This window comes from Aulonocara sp. 'chitande type north' Nkhata Bay, linkage group LG12, assembly GCF_057382095.1.
Source record: "Aulonocara sp. 'chitande type north' Nkhata Bay isolate Kocher_YH1m ecotype deep benthic linkage group LG12, A_spYH_male_GT1.1, whole genome shotgun sequence".
NCBI lineage: Eukaryota > Metazoa > Chordata > Actinopteri > Cichliformes > Cichlidae > Aulonocara > Aulonocara sp. 'chitande type north' Nkhata Bay.
Window position 1 is genome coordinate 24846783 of NC_141355.1, and position 17977 is coordinate 24864759.

The following is a 17977-nucleotide window of genomic DNA, read 5'->3' on the forward strand; positions in this document are numbered from 1 at the left end:
TTACTTTAAAACGTGAATCATAGAAGAAATCCCTTCATGCTTGCATAACAACATAAGTTCAAGAGAGAGAGAGAGAAATGTCTCGGATTCCCCTTGGGCAATACGTTTTGGTAGTGGACTCGCAGCAGGGTTTCTGTGCTAAAAATTGAAACTGTTCCACTTTAATGGAATATTGCTTGGAGGCTTTTATACAGGGTAAGATTTGGCAACTTGGCATGACAATATTCACGGAAAATGAAAAATGTAATGCGACACATGGGACCGATATTAAATAGATCTCTATGAGCAACAATAAGTTGTGATAGTAATTAGTGCAAGTATGTTCTGATAACTCCCCAAAGGTTCCCCCACCACCACCATCCACAAAGAGCTAATGTGGTGGTTCCCATCCTTTTATGGATTAACCTCACAGATGCCAAGGAAGCGGTGAGTGGGCAGTGGCAGACAGCAATAGATCGAGGTTAGAGAAGTCAGGGGGAGTGAAACAAGCAAGAGTCAAGCAAAAGCACGGATTTCTTGCAAACGAAGCACACATTCAGAGTGCAGAGTGCAAAGGGAAGCAGAAAGGACAGTTGGGTTAATCAGAAAGTTACCCCTGCCATATTACATTAGTTTTATATTCTCCCCCTTTCTGTGTCTGAAGAGTTGAATTCACCATTAGATTCACTGCCTGGAGCCTGGCTTGCGCTCACTCTTTAGTCACAGATGCACTTTATGTCGGAGATGAGTTTAATGGTAGCATTAAACATCCGTAGCCTCAGGTGCTGAATGCAGATGAGTACACAGTGTCTGTCAGGTGGAAAGCAGTGACAAATGATGGTGATCACTCTCTTTTAGCTGTGGTATACAGTTGTACTTCACATGTGCAGACAAGCAAGCACACATGACGCACAGATGGCTGCAGTACACACACACACACACATACACACACGCAGCCGTAGACACTCATATATTGGATTGTTCCCATAAACATGTTCTTTGTCGTCAGTAAAAATTTAATGATGGAAAAGCTGGCAGTGGGGACTGACTGGCTTTCTCGCCGTATCTCAGCGCTGAAGTGTCCTTTACTATTATTATTCCTGAGACAATGCCGTCTCTATATATTGCTGATTGACAAGGGTACAGCCCACCGCTTCTCACGGCTGCTCAAGATGATGTACTTGAATCCCACGTGATTTATTTGACCGGGAGTCATTATTCGTCACTTGACACACAAACCGAACACCGTGTAAACACAGACATCTAAATCTTCATATACATGCTTCTCAGGTCTCTCCTCGCCTGTGTGCGTGTATTGTTTGCTGCATGTGTGGATGTGGATAACGTGTGTGTGTGTGTGTGCAGGTATGTACAAGATGCTGGTAGTCAACAACCCAGTCATAAAACCCCGTGTGAGTGCTAAAATAATGAAAGTCATAAAAACGCAGATAATTGGCTTTTTTCGGGTCGGTGAAATGGATCACTTCTAACGCTGCTGTTGAGAAATGGCTTCTTAGAGCAGAGGGGAATGTCAGAAGGATGGAGAGGAGTAAGTGAGAGGGAGGAGAAAAAAACAAAGGAGAAAGAGAGGAGGTGAGCGAGGGGGGAGGATATGGATTATAAAGGAATGAAAGTGAGGAGAGAAAGGAGGAGAAATGACTTAACAGAAGGCACAAAGAAAACAAGAGCATAATGCAAAGGAGGGGGGGGCATACTCATACTCTACCAGTGTTTTCCTTTTCTGTTTAATTACTCCGAAAAGACAGTAGAGGGAAAATCTCTTTGGAAACATTTAATTGTGCTTTAATCCATATATTTGTTTGTAATCATCTTCCCATTTACATGCCCTATTTGACGATGCAGTGCCATTGTCTACCACTAGCTGGTGTAATACTACATCTTTATCAATTCAAATTAGAACTTGGTCCACTTGGGTAATCTTCTAATTGACTGCTATCACACGGTCCCATTCTCTGCACTCACATACATATAAGCTGTTCAGAGGGGCGGTGTGTGTTTGCGCGTGTGTGCCTGTGTGTGTGTGTGTGTGTGTGTGTGTGTGTGTGTGTGTGTGTGTGTGTGTGTGTGTGTGTGTGTGAAAGAGAGAGAGAGAGTTATAAAAAAGGGAAATAGAGTGAGAGTGTCGGGCTATCAGCTCATGACAGTGAAAAGACAGATGACCCTGAGTAGAGGAACGGCCTCCCTGCCTGTGTAACATCTATCATCACTGAACAGACTTGTCTTCAACTGTGCCCTGCGCTTGCTCGTGAGCGTGTCTGTGTGTGTGTGTGCGCGTGCAGTAATTACCTGCAGGTGAGACTCATGCTTAGCTGGAAATGACTTTGTCTGGCCTGTAACTGCAGTTTAACTGCAGCAAAAGTATGCATTCTGACATGCTTATTCATCTGCGTTCCCACATACAGTGCCGTACAAAAGTCTTGAGCTTCCACTTATTTCGTCATATTTTGCTAGGAAAATGGGAAATAGGTGCAAAGACTTAATGGAAGCTGTGCAAAAACACATAGGCATACAGTTTGTAAGGCAAAAACTACTTCTACTTTTCAAGTGGTGTTCAGGAATCGTTCTCCAGGCTTCTTGGATACAACTTTTGTTTTTTCAATAGGAAGAGGGCCATGTGACACATCAAACTTATTGGTAATGTCACAAGAAAAACAATGGTGTGCTTGGTTTCAACGTAACTTTATTCTTTCATGAGTTATTTACAAGTTTCTGACCACTTATAAAATGTGTTCAATGTGCTGCCCATTGTGTTGGATTGTCAATGCAACCCTCTTCTCCCACTCTTCACACACTGATAGCAACACCGCAGGAGAAATGCCAGCACAGGCATCCAGTATCCGTAGTTTCAGGTGCTGCACATCTCGTATCTTCACACCATAGACAATTGCCTTCAGATGACCCCAAAGATAAAAGTCTAAGGGGGTCAGATCGGGAGACCTTGGGCGCCATTCAAGTGGCCCACGACGACCAATCCACTTTCCAGGAAACTGTTCATCTAGGAATGCTCGGACCTGGCACCCATAATGTGGTGGTGCACCATCTTGCTGGAAAAACTCAGGGAACGGTCCAGCTTCAGTGCATAAAGAGGGAAACACATCATCATGTAGCAATTTCAAATATTCAGTGGCCTTGAGGTTTCCATTGCTGAAGAATGGACCCACTATCGTTGTACCCCATATACCACACCAAACCATCACTTTTATTGTTCCAACAGTCTTGGAGGGATCCATCCAATGTGGGTTAGTGTCAGACCAATAGCGGTTTTGTTTGTTAACTTCACCATTCACATAAAAGTTTGCCTCATCACTAAACAAAATCTTCTGCGTGAACTGAGGGTCCTGTTCCAATTTTTGTTTTGCCCATTCTGCAAATTCTGTGTGCCGATCTGGGTCATCCTCGTTGAGATGCTGCAGTAGCTGGAGTTTGTAAGGGTGCCATTTGTGAGTAGCTAATATCCGCCGAAGGGATGTTCGACTAATGCCACTCTCCAGTGACATGCGGCGAGTGCTACGCTGTGGGCTCTTGCTGAATGAAGCTAGGACAGCCACTGATGTTTCTTCATTAGTGACAGTTTTCTTGCATCCACATTTTGGCAAATCCAACACTGAACCAGTTTTACGAAACTTAGCAAGCAGTTTGCTAACTGTAGCATGGGAGATGGGTGGTCTCGTAGGGTGTCTTGCATTGAAATCTGCTGCAATGACCCGGTTACTGCGTTCACCAGATATCAACACAATTTCGATCCGCTCCTCACGTGTTAACCTCTTCGACATGTCAATGGCTGTGAACAAAGAGAAACTTGTAAATAACTCATGAAAGAATAAAGTTACGTTGTAACCAAGCACACCATTGTTTTTCTTGTGACATTACCAATAAGTTTGATGTGTCACATGGCCCTCTTCCTATGGAAAAAACAAAAGTTGTATCCAAGATGGCCGACTTCTAAATGGCCACCATGGTCACCACCCATCTTGAGGAGTTTGCCCCCTCACATATACTAATGTGCCACAAACAGGACTTTAATATCACCAACCATTCCCATGTTATTACGGTGTATCCATATAAATTGCCCACCCTGTACATCAAACATTGCATTTACAAAGCTTTTTGGAGATAAAATGTTTGTATAACTCCTGATGTCTACTAATTATATCAAAAACTTTCCTAAAGTATATATATTAATGTTTTTGGACCTGTCAGCATTACAAAGAGTGTAGACATGCACTGAAAGATATGCACATTTTTTTAAAAAGTGTTTAAAAAGTGTCCACAATGAAACGTGTTTACAGCCCTCAGCTGCTCAGTTCAAGCAGCAACTTCTAGTCCCCTGAAAGAGTAAAACTGTGCATACCTGCACCTGATGTGTGATTGTTGTTATGGGTGATTCAAGTGTTCTTTGAACCCTACTCCTACTCATTTTCCTGTCACTCTGTTTGAGCTACACCAAAAGAAAAATCCAAACCTGAAACCCTGGTGAAAGCTAGAGAAAGGGCAAGATTGTCAGGCATGGAGTAAGGTGCAGATGCAGAGAACCATAAAGAAAACGTCCTTGTGAAGACACCCCCCCCCCCCCCCCCCCCCTCAAAAATGTTGTTTTGGAACCGCACTGTGCCATTTGACACATCAGAGACACATCAGAGACTGCACGATTGATCATTTGTTGTTTATTTACCCCCTGTTCATCCTACCTGAATAGCAGAGTGGAGCCAGAAATAAATGGAGAAAGTTCACTCTTTTCAGAGATGCCAGGCAGGAACAAAAAGCTGCAAATAATTCAGTTTAAGAAAGAGGGGGGAAAAAAATCTCATCTGACTAGTTGACAGACAGCGCTCACCTGTCCTCAAAAGACAGCAGGCCTCCTCGACATTTGTATGAGGTACTCAGCAGTATCCCCAGGGGGACACCTAGGCTTTGATACTGCATCAGTTTAGTGTAGTGGTTGTCAGAGGAATACGTGAAAAAGATGAAGAGGCAAGGGCAGAGCTGTAGAGATGGAAGACGCAGACTCAGGTGAGGGGTATGGCGGGGGTGGGAAAGGGAAGGGCAGGGGAACAAAAGAGAAGTAACAGAGGTGGGAGCCTGGAGAGAGTGACGAAGGTTTGAAGAATAGAAAAAGCACGACAATGTGGGGTTAGACAGATATAGAGGAGGGGGAAGAAAGGCAAAAGAGGGGTGGGATGTTGAACAGTCAGAGAAGAAAGTACGAGGGTGCGATTCAGCCTGACCTTTTCACCGAGCTGTGTTCAGAATGGCTTATGTTGTTCGATATTTTTGTGATGTTTTTTATTTTAGAAAGAAAAGAGAATAAAAAAAAAGTAGATTTTTCTGGCTGACTTAATGCTCATGGCTGCTCTTTATTTGGTGATTTTCTTTTAGAACCTCCCTCTAAATCTGTGAAAGTGAACATGGGCTCTTGATGATTAAGAGCTTCTTGTTTCTGCTACCATGTCTGCCTTTCCACTGTCTTCCATCCCTCTTCTTTTCTTGTTATGCAGACTGTGAACTCTGAGGTTGTCTGTGTGGTTTTCAGACAAGAGGGTGGTATTTCTCGGCTCACCTTTTGAAAATGTCATAAAGAAGGTGAGATACACAATCCCCCTTTATTCACTTCTGTCAAAATATCACAACCTGGCAGAGAAATGTTAATGCAGGAATTTACTTTATTGAAACAAGTTTGATTATTCTAGTTGCTTTCCGGTGTTATTTCTCTGTGTGAAATACGTCAACTCTAGTTTAATAGTTGAAATAGTTTAAGTCTATTTTGCAAACAATCTAGCTCCGTGTAGTTGTGTTAATAGGAACTTTTAAGAGTGAAGACTTGGCGAAATGTCCAAGTCAGAGTCAGCGCCACATTTTTATTGATCAGAGTCGTTTGTGACTGTTTGCCAGTGGATTGATGATGGCTTGCATTTTAAAAGGCAAAGAAGTGCATAAACAGAACAAAAGGTTTATCCACGGATCATGTTTATCTACGGATCATGTAACCCTTTAGGTTACAAAGTTATGCCCATGAATGCAGTTAGTGTTCCAGTGTGTTTTGTGGTTAATTGCTTGTGTAATTGCTGTTGTCTGAAAAGTAAATTGTTAACCTCAGGTAAGTGCTAATCCCAAAATGAGAATGCCGGGGAATTAAAATGTCTGTTTAGAAAATATATCTTTTTTTTCTACCACTCAATAAAAAAGTATTTGAATTACAAACCACATCAGTAGCCCCACAGACATTCAATTACCGTCATGTTTGTGCAGAGCTATCATAAAGTAAACTGATGTGCTTTGTTTTCCCGATGCTTTTCACACACGGCCACAAAATAGAATAAAAACGTCTTGATCTTTGTTCGGAGACTGTTTTCATGTCTGGTGGACTATAGAGAAGTCTGACATCTCGAGCAGGGAAATGTGGCAAACTGGCAAAAGGAGTAAAGCAGACTCCAAGCAATTAATGACTATGTTAATATAAGAGCCCGAGGTGCATGGATTGAGCTTTAGGAAGGCAAAGAAAGATGCTCCAAGCAGGTCTGGCTCTTTGTAAGAATCCCTTCCAAAAATCTGTCTCCTTTTTTCCTAAATGCTGTGACTTTCAGGTGAGACAAGGAATAGAGGCCACGCACCAGAGACCAAAGACATGCTGGTACAAAGACCTGTTTACTGTTTAATGGAGTGTGTTTCCAAATGGGACAGATAATTACAAGAAGGCTTTGGTTGAACTCCCCCCTGTTGTTTGTGTGTGTTTGAATCCAATCCTGTGCCATCACAACATTGCCTCTTTTGGAGGCTAATAGTTAATAGTCCAGCCTTAAACTGGGACTTTTAACAGCATCTACCTACGGTCAGCTCTGCTGCACGTAACATTCAAACTTTCTTGTGGACGTCCACAAATCTCTTGGTAGTGAAGTGTCCCCCTGACTTCATTATACAGGATGATAAGGTGGACCTTTTGTTTTGTGTGGTAGTTTGTTATCGCCTCACGTTGTTGATTTAAAACCTTCTCTAAAAAGAATTATTGTAGAAATGACTTGTCATTAAAATCGAGTCCTCGGTGGATCCTGTGGGGTAGCTGCTGTGTATTGTGACAGTCGGTTCTGACTGTCACTTTTTTTTTGGTTTAATTTTCCTTCTCTTGTTTTTTTCTGTCTTTCTCATTTTCTTTTCATTCTGTGTTTTTTAAAGCCAACTATTTTTTGCAGCAATGGACTATTTTTTTTATTCAATGACTCTGAAATAATAAAGATCAAAGATTCAAAATGTTCACATTGGGTTTCAATCAGACTAAAATACTGTGAATAACAGCTTTATGCTATGCAGCAAGGTTGTGTAGAAGGAGTAGTTTACTACGTTGCATCTAATTGCTACAAATTATTGTTTTGCATTCTGCCAAGTTATTGTTCGGACTATGTTTGTGCACTTTAGTTTGTTACACATGGTATCACACAGATTTCAAGGAATTACTGGGGTATTGAGAAGCAGCTGGCATCTTCACTTTACTGTGTAATGGGTCAGCTATATAATCGCTAACCAGCGAAGGCAATGATGAGATTCCACAAGTGGAGAACAGTGGGGAAGACGTGTTTATGATCAAGTTTTCATGCTGACTCATAGACAAAAAAATGTACTATTCTCTTTTTGTTCATCCCTCCTCTCCTCTAGGGAACCCTGCCGTCCAACCAGCCTGCTGCCTGCTGAGTGGAGCGCCGGGTTGGGCACGGGGAAGGAAGATGACCCTTTACCTCTGGGACTGGAAACCCTTCCACTAAGACTCATGCAGCAGGAGTGCACTGCTGTCAAAACCCTGCTTCTAAGGCTGAGACGGACACTGCAGGAGGTGAGATAATGCACATGGCTAACAGTCAGCAGCACACAAGCTCTTCTCGACAAGGACATACAAACAAATGAAGGAAGATTAGCTTTACATTTAGTGAGTCTGGCATATTTGGCTTCTACAGAGCACATAAGGTAGACCACACCGACAGCCCTTATCAAGTTTGAAACGCATCAAATTGTTTTAAACCAGTGAGGATAAGGGTCTAGCAAACAATAAAAAGCAATTTCATCTGGAACCACTGTGCACCACGCTGCTCTTACGAATTTTTCACCCCCTATTTTAATCAGGCTCTATTTCAGTTCCATGAAATCTGGTCAAAGTGGTTGCTTTCCCGTCTCTAAAAGGTCCATTTAATCACTTTGTTTTGTTAATTTAATCAGATTCTACGTTTAGAGGGGGAAACTGGGAGACTTTAAGTATCTGCCAGTTTATGCTTTACATGTACACAAACACACACATATTATCCCTCCTGTTTCAGGCTATAAATCTCCTCTTTAAATGTTTTAGCCTGGTTAAAGCTAACGTTTCACCCCAGGCTATGTGTGTGTCTCAGTGTGAATGTTTGGAACCAACTTAAATTACATCCAAACCATTCTGGACATGATTAGCTGAAACAGTCACTTAGTAAAGCACTGACACGTTGGAATACCTTTACAAGGTCTAACAATATAAACCAGGAAGCCACATTATCTGCCATCCTCTGCACTTACAGTGGGGCAAAAAAGTATTTAGTCAGCCACCGATTGTGCAAGTTCCCCCACCTAAAATGATGACAGAGGTCAGTAATTTGCACCAGAGGTACACTTCAACTGTGAGAGACAGAATGTGAAAAAAAAATCCATGAATCCACATGGTAGGATTTGTAAAGAATTTATTCGTAAATCAGGGTGGAAAATAAGTATTTGGTCAATAACAAAAATACAACTCAATACTTTGTAACATAACCTTTGTTGGCAATAACAGAGGTCAAACGTTTACTATAGGTCTTTACCAGGTTTGCACACACAGTAGCTGGTATTTTGGCCCATTCCTCCATGCAGATCTTCTCGAGAGCAGTGATGTTTTGGGGCTGTCGCCGAGCAACACGGACTTTCAACTCCCGCCACAGATTTTCTATGGGGTTGAGGTCTGGAGACTGGCTAGGCCACTCCAGGACTTTCAAATGCTTCTTATGGAGCCACTCCTTTGTTGCCCGGGCGGTGTGTTTTGGATCATTGTCATGTTGGAAGACCCAGCCTCGTTTCATCTTCAAAGTTCTCACTGATGGAAGGAGGTTTTGGCTCAAAATCTCACGATACATGGCCCCATTCATTCTGTCCTTAACACGGATCAGTCGTCCTGTCCCCTTGGCAGAAAAACAGCCCCATAGCATGATGTTTCCACCCCCATGCTTCACAGTAGGTATGGTGTTCTTGGGATGCAACTCAGTATTCGTCTTCCTCCAAACACGACGAGTTGAGTTTATACCAAAAAGTTCTACTTTGGTTTCATCTGACCACATGACATTCTCCCAATCCTCTGCTGTATCATCCATGTGCTCTCTGGCAAACTTCAGACGGGCCTGGACATGCACTGGCTTCAGCAGCGGAACACGTCTGGCACTGCGGGATTTGATTCCCTGCCGTTGTAGTGTGTTACTGATGGTGACCTTTGTTACTTTGGTCCCAGCTCTCTGCAGGTCATTCACCAGGTCCCCCCGTGTGGTTCTGGGATCTTTGCTCACCGTTCTCATGATCATTTTGACCCCACGGGATGAGATCTTGCGTGGAGCCCCAGATCGAGGGAGATTATCAGTGGTCTTGTATGTCTTCCATTTTCTGATGATTGCTCCCACAGTTGGTTTTTTCACACCAAGCTGCTTGCCTATTGTAGATTCACTCTTCCCAGTCTGGTGCAGGTCTACAATACTTTTCCTGGTGTCCTTCGAAAGCTCTTTGGTCTTGGCCATGGCGGAGTTTGGAGTCTGACTGTTTGAGGCTGTGGACAGGTGTCTTTTATACAGATGATGAGTTCAAACAGGTGCCATTCATACAGGTAACGAGTGGGGGACAGAAAAGCTTCTTACAGAAGACGTTACAGGTCTGTGAGAGCCAGAGATTTTCCTTGTTTGAGGTGACCAAATACTTATTTTCCACCCTGATTTACGAATAAATTCTTTACAAATCCTACCATGTGAATTCATGGATTCTTTTTTCACATTCTGTCTCTCACAGTTGAAGTGTACCTCTGGTGCAAATTACTGACCTCTGTCATCATTTTAAGTGGGGGAACTTGCACAATCGGTGGCTGACTAAATACTTTTTTGCCCCACTGTACATATCCTCTTTAGATGCCAGACTCCACACGTTTTTGAGGGGTCTCGGGTAATTACAAGATGCAGATGCAAATTTTTGTTTTACATTTTAGTCCAAATCAGGATCCAGAAAGATCATAACACTTTGCTTGAAAATGACAGATGCCTAAATGATTGTTTTCTGAAGTTTTGCGAGCACAGTGTCAGTAGGAGTCATTTGGAAGGGGATGTTGATGGTGTTTAATATATACGGTGAATGTTTTGTTTTAGAGTGAAAGTGCTAATATTTTCACTAATACCCTTTGGCAGTGTATAATACATGCCAACATACCAATAAGGGATGTTAGCAATAGCATAAGCTTAGAAAGAACATCCATTAGCTTTGATTGTCTGATGCTTTGGGTTTTTTTTTTTAAATCTACATGGGTGACTGACCCCAACCATATATGGAAGTATTATACAGACCCATACTCAAAATACAAATACACAAAAAGATAAAAGGGTGACCAGACCTTCCCTAAAACCACACCATTAGTATCTCTAAACTAAGATCAAAGCCTGCTGTGAATTACAGTCCACAGAGGCATATATATAGCTTTCTCCTGATTTCTTTCCTGCTTATATCTCTGTTTTTCTCCCAGGACCTCTGTGAGAGAGACATGAGACATGTAAATGAAATAATAATTTGTAGAGAGAGAGGTAAACTAAAGTGGTGATGGAAAAAAACTAAAGGAGTGCAACAGAGAGAGAGGGTACACAGCAGCAGAACATGAATATGAAAGAGGCGTTTCTTTGCCCTCTTTGCTTGCTCTGTTGTGTCATTAACTTGCAAATTTTGTTACCTTCCAAAAGCAGACATAAACCATTCTGCAACAAGGGGAGGGTGACTCGACATGTCTGTTTTCTTTGCATTTCATTTGCTTGACCTTCTGGTATTGAGCCCCGGTCTTTGGCTTTGTTTAACTTAACTTATAGCCTCTTGCGTTCACCTTTGCCGTTGTACACTTGTGTCTGCTTTTGCAAGCTTTTGCCAATCAATAGCAGGTGCCAACACTTTTCACTGTCAAACACTTTTGTCCACTTCAAACGTCCTATCACTGGGCCGAAGCTCAGCCAAGTAGACAGGGTCATAACTCTGCAGTATGTGGAACCTGGCATGTGAAACTTTGGGATTAGAATTCCTGCTGTCAGTCCTCTGTGTGTGCAAAGGTGCACGGACTGTAATTTGTTCACTTTTTACTTTATTTATTGGAAATTCAACTTCAAATCAAATCATTATTACATACTGTATTACATGCATTACGTGCATCAAGGTCACATAGAGATTATTTTATCTAATGTCTAATCTAACCTACATCTGGTGATTGAGAAGACCTCCCCGTTGCTGTGTCACCCTATCAGAGGTTATGAAATCAAAAGACACTTTATGGTGGTGATTGTCCACAGGCTACTGTTACGCCCCAGTCTAGGGGTACAGGAACGCAACATAAGTTTAAAAAGACTGCCCCGCCCTGGTCCCCAAAACCATACACAGAGGGAAACCAATTCCTTAGTGAATCGTGTTTTATTATCTACACTGCAAAAATGAAGCTCCAGGGTGAACAAAGGCCAAAATAACAAACAAAACAAGCTAAGTCAGGAGGAGGTGCTATCTAAAACCCTATGTGAAATCAAACATCAAACAAAAGACAAGCGCTACACCTAACTCCCTAACTGAAATAAACAGGAGAAAACAGTGCAAGGAAAAACAATACGGCAGCTCACCCCTTCTGTTGCAGTGCTATTTACAATGTGCTATGTACAATGAAAGCTAATATACACACTATATACAAAACTCAGAGAAGCCACACAAATCACAAGCACAAAAGTCTCAAGTTTTGGAGGCCAGGGTCAGGTCTGCTGCTGCTGTCAGTGGCTGCCCCGGGACAACTGCTGGTGAGGGATTTGAAGAAGATCACATGGCCAGGGGACCAATCAGCAGCCGTCAGCTCATCCACTCCGGGACCTGCAAAGACTTAAAGGAACAGACAACAACAGCCACCAAAACAGATTATGGACAGGGCCATAACATACCCAAAGATTTTGTCTTTCACCTAATTATGCTTATTGACTTGCAAGCTTTCAGTGCAGACCTGTGAATTCTCCCCTCTGAAGTAACACACTAGTTAATCAATTTAGGGGACTTTTGAGGCTCAATAAGAACCCTAAATTGAGCTTAAGTCACCAATGAATTGAAATATAGCTAATCAAAATTCACTTACTTCACTTATGTTAAAAAATTAGTCCCAAATTTTGAGCATTTCATCAGTCTGGGTTGAAAATTATAATTTTTATTTTTCAACTATCCATAGGTTTGTGATTGTTGAAAAGGACTTTGGTCATTATTTTCAGCTGCTTTGAGGTACTGAAGCTCAGATGTGTTGTTCCGCACTCATGTTAGAGTGATACTATCATGGGTTTACATCTCTACAGTGTCTTCTTTGAATTGCAAATAAATGGAAAGTTATGGAAATTCACTTATAATGTATTTCAAACTGAAAACCTCAAGTCCCCAAAACCATAGCCTGAAATTCTGGAAAATCTTTACAGTTACTTAACGTTGACCATATAATTCAGATTACTGTGTTTTTGACTTCTGTCTAATTTCCATTGTTTTTTCAAGTGCCCCAAAAACATGCAAAACCACTCGATTTAGGTGCTTTCAGAGATTACTTGAGTTGAAATTCTCTGCAGAACTAAACTTATAGACTTATGAACTAAACTTTAATGATTTGAAGGAAAGAGAACTCGCCACGTCTTAACCTTATGTCAAAGTTATGGCAGGTGGAAACAAAACACAGAATTCCCTGTGGTTCAGCTCCCAAGGCTCTAGAGACATCAAACAGATTTCACTTGGGTTCCCAGGAGACTGGAGACACTATTGCATATCTTCTTCCCTGCCATGCGCGGGTTTTTGCAAGAATAATTTTTCCCCCCAAAAAAGAAGGCTCATCAGTAGGCCTCAGTGGTCCACTGCAGAAACCTTACTGAAGAACCTAGTTGATACATCGCAACAATTCATGGAAGATGGAGGGTGAGATTAACAGAGCAGACTCTCAAAGCCCCAGAGACCGACATATTTAGATATCAACTCCCAAACAGTAAGATCTTTGGAGAGCTTATCAAAAAGCCCAACATTGAAAGTACATTAAAAGATTTGAATGTGAGAGCATCACGTCTCAGAAAAAATAGATTTGCATAATTGAAAGTTTACATTGACACCTAACATTGACCTTTTAATCCAGAATCCAGCCTTGATTTTTGCGACAGCCTATCTGTGAGCGATCTACACCTTTGAATTCAGGAGCTTGTAAAAGTTATCAAGACACGACTGGGCTGCACACAGCTGTTGTGAGCTTATTTGATGTAAATTGATGCAGTTTCCCATTCTTTATAAACATATAGACTATAATATCTGTAGAACAGGATTAACAACTGTTTTAAAAGAATTTTCTTTTCATCAGTTAGTTAAGAGGAACGTATTTTCCAGTGGGGTTGGATAAAAATTTCTTATGGCACCAAAAATTCAAAAAATTGAGGAAAAACAATTTATATAGCTTCCGATTTCAAATTGAAATGATACAAACGATACTAATAAAAATCAAAATACTAGCACAAGCAGTAAGATTTGATGTCAAAAATAATAACAAAGGATTGTCCTATACAAATAAAAGATGCTTATCATTATGCAGACACAAACAATTTGAACCATGAACACTCCTTTCAGATATATATTTTTTTTAACAGTGTTTTCTGTCGGCTGCATGGATGAACATTTGTAAAATGCCACTGTCTGTGTCCAGAAATGTTTCCTATGGTGATCTCCATTTGTCAGTGTCAGCGATGGATTCTAGGAAGATCGTGACTGACTTTTTGTTACGGCTTACACTCAGACTGCTTCCTCCACCACGTTGTTAGAATGCGGATATAACAGAATGACATTGAAAATGGTGTTTCTTGCAGTTCCGATTGTGCCATCCAAATCTGTTAAAACAGTTTTTGGAAAGAACAGTGTCATTCAGAATCATCAGCATTTCCAAAAGTTCTGATGAACTTCTACAAATAAATTTGTGTTGGATTGTACAGATAGGTGTGGAACACAGCAAAGCGGAGTAATTCAATGTCCTTGCTTAATCGCATAAGAGTATTTTAAAGCAATTTCTATAAAAAAGACGAATGTCTGTCAGAGAGCGAGGTGGTATGAATGCCCCGTGAGTTATTTGAAGGTTTTCATTTCTTGATTTAACTCATGTGTGGATGTGATTAAAGGTGCGCATCAAACTACAAAACCTGCTTTCCTTTCTTAGGCCATTCATCATCATGTGACATTTAGTTTCAGTGTAGTGCCAGTCATTAAATCCATGGCTCCCCGGCAGCCAATTCCTAAATCTAAGAGCCTTTTTACTGAGCCACGTCTAATTGTGGGGACAGTTGTGTGTTAAGGCCTGTGGGACAGGGGTGACCTTAAAGAGGATGGGTATGTGTTAGAAGGAGACAGAGTGAGAGTGTGTATGTGTGTTTAGGGGGGTGTCACTGAGTACACGCCTGTCTGTCTACATAGGAAAAGGCATTGATCACCAATGACACATTGAGGGCCTGACGCCACAGCACACCTATAACTCTGATAGGGAGGCATGCTTCTTTAAAAGGTCAGCCAAACCAATAAAGCATCAAGTTTATGCTGTGCAAAGATTTGGGCTCAAGTGTTTCTCAGAACCTCCTTCAAAACCAATGAGACAGCTGGAATCTTGTGAGTTTCGCAAGATCACAATCGCAAGGAAATTGATCTTGTCAGGCTTCAAGCTAAGTGTCTGATCCTGAGTTGATCAGACCAAGTCAGCATCTTAGGAGGAAACATTGGCAGCTGTGCCGAGAGACTTGCAGACTACAAGTAACCATAACTTTAATCTAACCTTACTCTAAGATTATCATTAAATGAATTTAACCGCAATCCCAACCTAACCTTGTAACAGTGAAGTGGGCATGTCATGTTTTGTAGTGGCTGTGCTGTGCATCTGCAGGCAGACCAACTTGGCTTTTTAAGTGTGATTGTTTAGGAGATTAGTGTAACCGCTTCTATAGCATGTGTGTTGTCAAAAGTGGAGATTATCTTAATTAAGAGAAGAGCAAAGAATGCAAGCCAAGTGCTTTCTATCTTTCAAAGATCTTTAGAGAGCAGGATGTTGTGTTTCCTCTTTGATGCTCTCTTACTTCCTCATATGATTCAGTAATGTGATCTAAAATGTCATGATAGGGAGACACTCACCAAATCACCTGCCAAGTATTTTATTTTATTTTTTTTTAAGTATTTGCCCTTGACAACATCATCTCAGAATGTTTGTGAAAGAAACCATCTGTCAAATTAGGTTATTTAAAAGCTGAAAGTAGGCTAACACTATGCACATATGATTAAACTTCAGCCTAAAAATCCAATTTTTATAGACTTCTTACTGTATCTGGTCATTTCGCCTAACAACAGTGGGGTTAGTTGGCATATAAATCTCCTAAAGGGCAAAATATGGCAAGGAATAGACTTTACTGAATATTCAAGTGGAGATAATGTTTTATTTTTTTGGATGATACTTATTTTTACCTTTCCTCTTTCCTTCTCTTGTTATATCATGTATCTTGTCATATCTTCCATCTGTGTACTGTCATGTCCCTACCATGCAAAAGTACACCAATAGCAGCAGTCCTAGCTTGAGACACGATTTTCCTCTCTGCTTTCCCATATGACCCATCAGGAGCCCTCAGCAGTGATCTATATACCCGCATATGCTCTTCTTAAGGGACGGTGTTTCTGTGCACCTGTGTGCAGATTGTACGTGATTGCACATGCTCCTTTTGTCACATGAAAACAGGCTGTGTGTTTGTGTGTACGCGTGTGCATTTTGGATCCCCTTCTGGCTGCCTCTGCTCTCTGCCCACTAGATAACTGTGCTGAGAAGCAGTGCCAAAAAGCGTCAAATCACAACTGTCATCAGAAAAAAAGAGCTTTTGTAAGAAATCAGGTGAAAATAATGCAGCTGGCAACATGAAATTGTTCTGATACAGACATGTTACCTACATTTACATTTTTGATGTCATTCAAATATAGATGAATCAGATTTTCTGTAAAAAAAAAAAAAAAAAAAAAGGAAAGTCAGGGATGAAAATGAGCACCTGTCTTCAGAACTAATGTTTTTTTTATACCTTCGTCTGTTTTCACACTGAATGTTTAGCGAGGCTTTTGTAATACTGCCTAACTGTGAATATATTTAGCAGAAAAAGAAGAGTAAAAACAAAATTCCTTAATGTTGTAATGTTGTCATTTTAAGCATCTGACTGGTTTATCTTCAGCACAGTACAGCACGCAGACCTCATCGTGATGTTTTGGTTATAGCCGTGTTTTTGTCTTTTTGCAGAGCACAGAGACAAGTCCTGCCAGCAGCCTTCAGTCTCTACCCATCAGCCCTTGCAGTGAAAAATCTCTTCCGTTTAAGGTAACACGGAGCAGTCTGTTTTATACTAAATTTAGCTATTTGTTCAGTGAGAACGGCTGTATTACAAGCATCAAATTTACAGATGCATTAAAAGTGTGAGGCAATGAAAAATATTAATAAAAATGTCCTCCCAGCTTTATATCTTACAAAAACAGAGCTTATGCTTTCACTTAATACATGCACAGTAAAGTTGTAGTGCTCACTTGTTATTCTTTTTCCATAGCCAACCCTTCACTTCAATTAGCCAGCTAGTTTAATTAAAAGAACACAGCAGGCTCGGTGTGATCAAAAATATAAAACTGAATCTTCCTTTGATCCATGTGTCTCGTTCAGTTTTACCCATATCAGAACAATTAACACTTTTTTTTCACATCAGCTTCTAATGAATCACGAAAAGATCAAATAGGAAGAAAGAGAGCAGAGCAGCAAGGAAGGCAGCGTGAAGGAGAGAGAGAGAAAGAGTTGGAAAAAGGATGATTAAAAGCAGGAGAGTTGCAGATATAGAATGGGAGAGGGGCAACGTGTTTTGATTGTCTTGACAGGCTCCAGATGCCCTCTGTCAACCTTGTCCATCCCAGCCGTGCGATCTGGATGAGATTTATTAATCTCTGTAGGGAGCATGTGCATCATTGCTCAAGTGCATGCTTGTGTGTGAGCGGGATTTAAGTTTGCCATGGGAGGTCTTTTGTCGAGCTTTCCCCCTGGATTTAGTTGGGTCACATCAGAGGTCTTGTTAGCCTGTTGGAGGAGGGAGGCGTAGTAGAGCCATCAGCTCTGTGGTTCTCATCTTTGATGTGTGTGTGTGGTTTTTTTTTTAACTGCAACATAATGAAGTTCCCTTTACATACATGAATGTACACACTGGTAAAGGTCTTTTAAAATACAGTCTAGTGATACTTACCCACAAAATACTGACACACTGCCAACAAATACTGCGTTTGGTTGTCACTAAGGGCACCTGTATGTGTGCACCACTTAATCTTAGGGCTGTATATAGACTTTGTGTTTGTATAGTTGTCACAGCGTGTTAGTGTTTCACAAAGAGTGGATGTTTGTGTGAGTGTATGCCCTCTTTATTGACCTACATGCTGTATCAGTGGCAGCTGGACGATAAGGAAAAATTTAAAATGTAGGATGGGACACTGCATGCTGACAGCAGCTCTGGCTGAAAAGTACAGATGGACAGACAGGGAACATGGACCCATTGAAAAGAAGGGATCAAATGGGGTAGAAAAGAGTAGGAAATGGTTTCAGTAAACTATCCAAAACAGACTTGGAGACAGGCAATTGACTATAATCAAAAGATTATTTGACTGGACAGGGGAAACCTGAAATTTCTTTTTG

At 41.2% G+C, this 17977-nt stretch overlaps 1 protein-coding gene across 2 annotated transcripts in view; it reads left to right on the forward strand.

Moving 5' to 3' along the window:
- ccser1 (coiled-coil serine-rich protein 1) overlaps window positions 1–17977 on the forward strand; it is a 129867-nt gene that overhangs the window by 40565 nt on the left and 71325 nt on the right. For both annotated transcript variants that reach the window (XM_086314606.1, XM_086314607.1), the window contains exons 7-8: window positions 7645–7819; window positions 16556–16633. In XM_086314606.1, the coding sequence (XP_086170732.1) occupies window positions 7645–7819; window positions 16556–16633 (253 nt within the window). The remainder of the gene's footprint in view (window positions 1–7644; window positions 7820–16555; window positions 16634–17977) is intronic.